The sequence below is a fragment of the Otolemur garnettii genome, unplaced genomic scaffold (genome assembly GCF_000181295.1).
Source record: "Otolemur garnettii isolate 467f Iridium unplaced genomic scaffold, OtoGar3 scaffold00030, whole genome shotgun sequence".
Taxonomy (NCBI): domain Eukaryota; kingdom Metazoa; phylum Chordata; class Mammalia; order Primates; family Galagidae; genus Otolemur; species Otolemur garnettii.
This window is the reverse complement of record NW_003852425.1, coordinates 7,163,845-7,167,907: the sequence shown is the minus strand read 5'-3', so window position 1 is coordinate 7,167,907 and position 4,063 is coordinate 7,163,845. Positions and strand designations below refer to the sequence as shown.

At 47.9% G+C, this 4,063-nt stretch overlaps 1 protein-coding gene across 1 annotated transcript in view; it reads right to left on the bottom strand.

Annotated features, from left to right (window-relative positions):
- Positions 1-4,063, bottom strand: part of REEP5 (receptor accessory protein 5) — a 42,280-nt gene that overhangs the window by 5,318 nt on the left and 32,899 nt on the right. Inside the window, exon 4 of the mRNA XM_003788914.3 lies at positions 2,786-2,954. Within this exon, the coding sequence (XP_003788962.1) occupies positions 2,786-2,954 (169 nt within the window). The remainder of the gene's footprint in view (positions 1-2,785; positions 2,955-4,063) is intronic.

Here is a 4,063-nt window from a genome sequence, read left to right as displayed (position 1 = left end):
TGACACAGAGGACCAGCTTACCTGACCCTTCTACAGCACATGACACAGAGGACCAGCTTACCTGACCCGTCTACAGCACATGACACAGAGGACCACTTCCTCCTCAGCAAAACTTCCTTCACCCGGGCCCAGGACCTCCCTCTGGTGGTTTTCTTGCCCCTTCCGTCTAGTGCACTCTGCTGGCTGCTGCTCATCTCCCTGGGTCACTGGACATCACAGTCCCAGGGCCCAGTCTTCAGGCCTCTTTCCTCATCACACCCACTCTGTTAGCGAGTGAGCTCAGTCTCATGCTGGTGACCCCTAAATCTACATTGCCAGCCCAGCCGTGTCTCATGAGCTCTTGACATCTGTATCCAACTGGCTACTCCATGTAGGTTTCTAACACCTCAAAATTAGGTCTAGAATTAAATTCTTTTTTTTTTTTTTTTTTTGGAGACAGAGCTTCAAGCTATATTGCCCTGGGTGAAGTGCCATGGCATCACAGCTCACAGCAACCTCCAACTCCTGGTCTCAAGCAAGTCTCCTGCCTCCGCCTCCCAAGTAGCTGGGACTACAGGCACCCACCACAACACCCAGCTACTTTTTGGTTGCAGCCATCATTGTTGTTTGGGGGCCCAGGCTGGATTCAAACCTACCAGCTTAGGTATATGTGGCTAGCGCCTTAGCCACTTGAGCCACAGGCGCCAAGCCTAGAATTAAATTCTTTATCTTCTCCTCCAAGACTTGTTCTACCAGGCCAAGCGCAGTTGCTTGTGCCTGTAATCCTAGCACTCTGGAAGGCCGAGGCAAGTGGATTACCTGAGCTCACAGGTTGGAGACTGCCCAAGCCAGATGGAGACCACATCTCTTAAAATAACCAGGCATTGTGGCAGGCACCTATAGTCCCAGGTACTTGGGAGGCTGAGGCAAGAGGATCACTTGAGCCTAAGACTTTGAGGTTTCTGTGAGCTGTGATACTATGGTACTCTAACAAAGGTGACAAAGTGAGACTCTGTCTCAAGAAAAAAACAGCTTGTTCTACCTCATCTTTTCCAGCTCAATGGCAATTCTATCCTTCCCTTTGTTCATGCTAAAACACTTGACCTCTCTTAGAATCTGTGCCCAGTCCGTAAGCAAATCCTATTGGTTCCACCTCTGAAATACTCTTACTTTGCTATGTATAATGCACTCACATGGATGATGCAGACCCATGTTTTGGCCAAACTTTCAGGAAAGTGGCAGGCTCTCGGCTGGGAGGGAACATCTGGGGAGGGCTAATGCTCCCTGGTAAACATGCAGATCGCACCACGCTCCTGTGGCTGCCCCCTGTGAAGGCTGCCCCTGCCTCTCTCCCAGAAGCTTTCCCTCCCTGCCCCCACTAGGGGCCTGCAGCAGCTGAGGTGGCCACATAGGTGGCTAGCGGGGAGGGAGTTTCTGAGGCTGCCTGGCCTGTAGGCAGCCAGGCCTGTCCCTGGGGCCTCCATGGGGCTCCTGGTCCCCTCCATGTGGCCTGCCTTGCCATCCCTGTACCACCCCTGCCCTGATCAACACACTCGGCAGAGGCCACTCTAGCCCATTCCCACTGGATCCTAGATCCTGCCCAATGGAACCCCTGTGCACAAAAGGCCCACGTAGTAGGGCATGGTGGACCTGGAGGCCTGCTGGTCTGCTCCCCACTTCTGACCACGCTACCCATATATAAAGTACATCCTTACTTTACCCTCAAATTTTGCATGTGATACACAAAATACACTATATCAAAACTCGATACTTCTTACCCCTTCCTGCTACAATGTGAACCAAGCCAGGGTGGTGATCTCCAGCCTGAGCACTGCAGTAAACTTTTACCTGGTTCCAACTTCCTCCCTTGATCTCCTTCAGTCTCTCCTTGATACAGCAGCCGCAGTCATCTTACTAAGACAGAACAGATCGCACTGCTCCTCTGTGCAAGCCCCCCGCAGCACCTCATCTCCCACAGCGCGAAGCCAAAGCCGGGCATTATGTGGCCCATCTTCCAGCCGCACCCCAACCTCCCTGGCCTGTCTTCCTCGTACCTCTTGAGATCACTCCCTCTGTTGTTCCACCTCAGGACTTTATGTACAGCTCCTTCTGGAACATTCTTCCCCATGGTTCCTTCCTTTCCACTCTTAAGACTGATTCATTACCAGCTTTTTGGTCCCTAAATATCTCTATTTAAAATTGTAGCCATCCCTTCAGTCCCTAGCCCTCCCTATCTTTCTCCTTCCTTCATTTCCCCATATCATCTGCTAAATTTAGTACCTTGTAATTTTTACATTGTATTGTCTATCCCTCAACTGGACTGTAAGCTTCATGAGCTCAGACAGTATGGAGTACAGCCTCTTTGGTTCACTGCCAGTGCTACAGACGTCCTCTGCACATGTTAAACACTTCAGTTGATAAATATCTGCTGAACAGATGAATCAGAGCCGCTGAGAAAGGGAGAATTCTTTTGGGCCCATAACAAAATTTGATCAGCATACTAAAGAGATCAGCCAAAAATGAACTGAGAAAGATCATACTTGTGACACACAGATGATTCTCCAAAATCTCTGCCTATCAAGGGAAGTCATTTTTCCTAATATGCTGACTGCTGTATTCCACAGAGCATGGAGGAAGACTCCTGGGAAAAGTAAGGGGCAGTCGGCAAAGGAGTAGAGAAGCTCCAGAGTAGCTTTGGCACCTGGCTGAGGGGAGCTGATAGGACGGGACGGCTGGAAGCCTGTCCCTTGAGCCCAGCGTGTCACCTCTCCTCTTAGACGTGCAGCCAGGTTGTCCTGAGTCTTACCTTCTTTAGTGATGGCATCTGCAGTCTCTTTGGCTTTGTCTTTCAGGTCCTTAACCACACTGTCCAGCTGGGACTCATGCTTCAGGAAGAAAGGCCGGATGATACGCTTATAGAGCAGTTCTGCGCCATTGGAAGGGCTCGGGGCCATGCACCACAGCAGGAAGCCACACTGCGCAGAGGAAGAAACAGCATCGGTAAAAGGGGGTGGGCATCCAAGAACACACACTGCCCACCACTACTCTGGGGATGGCTGATGCCTCTGGTTTTTTCCCCAGAGGCATTTCCAGTGTTTTCTGCAGGCTAAAGGGAGTTTTTTTCTTCGATGGAAAAAGAACATCATAAGTAGTGAGCTAGTAGGGAATAAAAAGAGGGTAAAACATACCAACTCTAGCAGCTTCCCATCTTGTACCACGTTTTAGTTCATAGCTGTAAGGGGCTTTTATTAATTACAACTCTTAAAAATCAATTTAAGAAAATATACCAGAGGTACTTACCTGCACATATAATGAAAGCTCTGTACAGATAAGCCGAATATCTACGAGACTCGTTCACAGCAGGCTTGCCTTAGTTACATCTGTCACATTTATTCATCATCTCATAGAAAAAAACACCCTGCTGGGCAGTGCCTAAAATTCAAAGGAGTAAGACCCTGGGCCCCATATGCTGGAGGTGGTGGGTCCCGGCCAAAAAAAAAAGAAAAAGAAAGAAAAAACACCCTGCCCATTCTTGAATTCCTCCCTTAGTAGAAGCTCACATTTGAGTAGATACTGAGCCTTCGAAGGATATTTATAGGTTCATCATCTTGAACTCTGAATGTAGATATTAACCCTAACCCTTTTCTTTATGACCTACTTTGCCATTGAGCTAAAAAAAAATCTGGGGTAATACCTCAAAACATAAGAACTATCACACTATGCCCAAAACACTTCTACTGTTTATTCAAATAATAAATACAGACTTAGGACTTCAAGTCATCTAAGTACTTTATTCTTCTATAAGACAAAGAGGCAGAGAATATTCAGAGTGATTTGCTAATTTCTCTACAAAGTTAATAAACAACATACTTGTTTACTTTAGTTTAAAATACTCTGACCCTACTGTGGCATACAGCCTGGTGATTTTACATAAAACAGAAGTCACTTCCAGGGATTCCAAATCTGTATTTTTTTAAAATACCACTTCTCTTTAAAAGTAGAAACCGGCTCGGTGCCTATAGCTCAACCGGCTAAGGCGCCAGCCACGTACACCTAAGGTGGCGGGTTCGAATCCCCAGCCCGG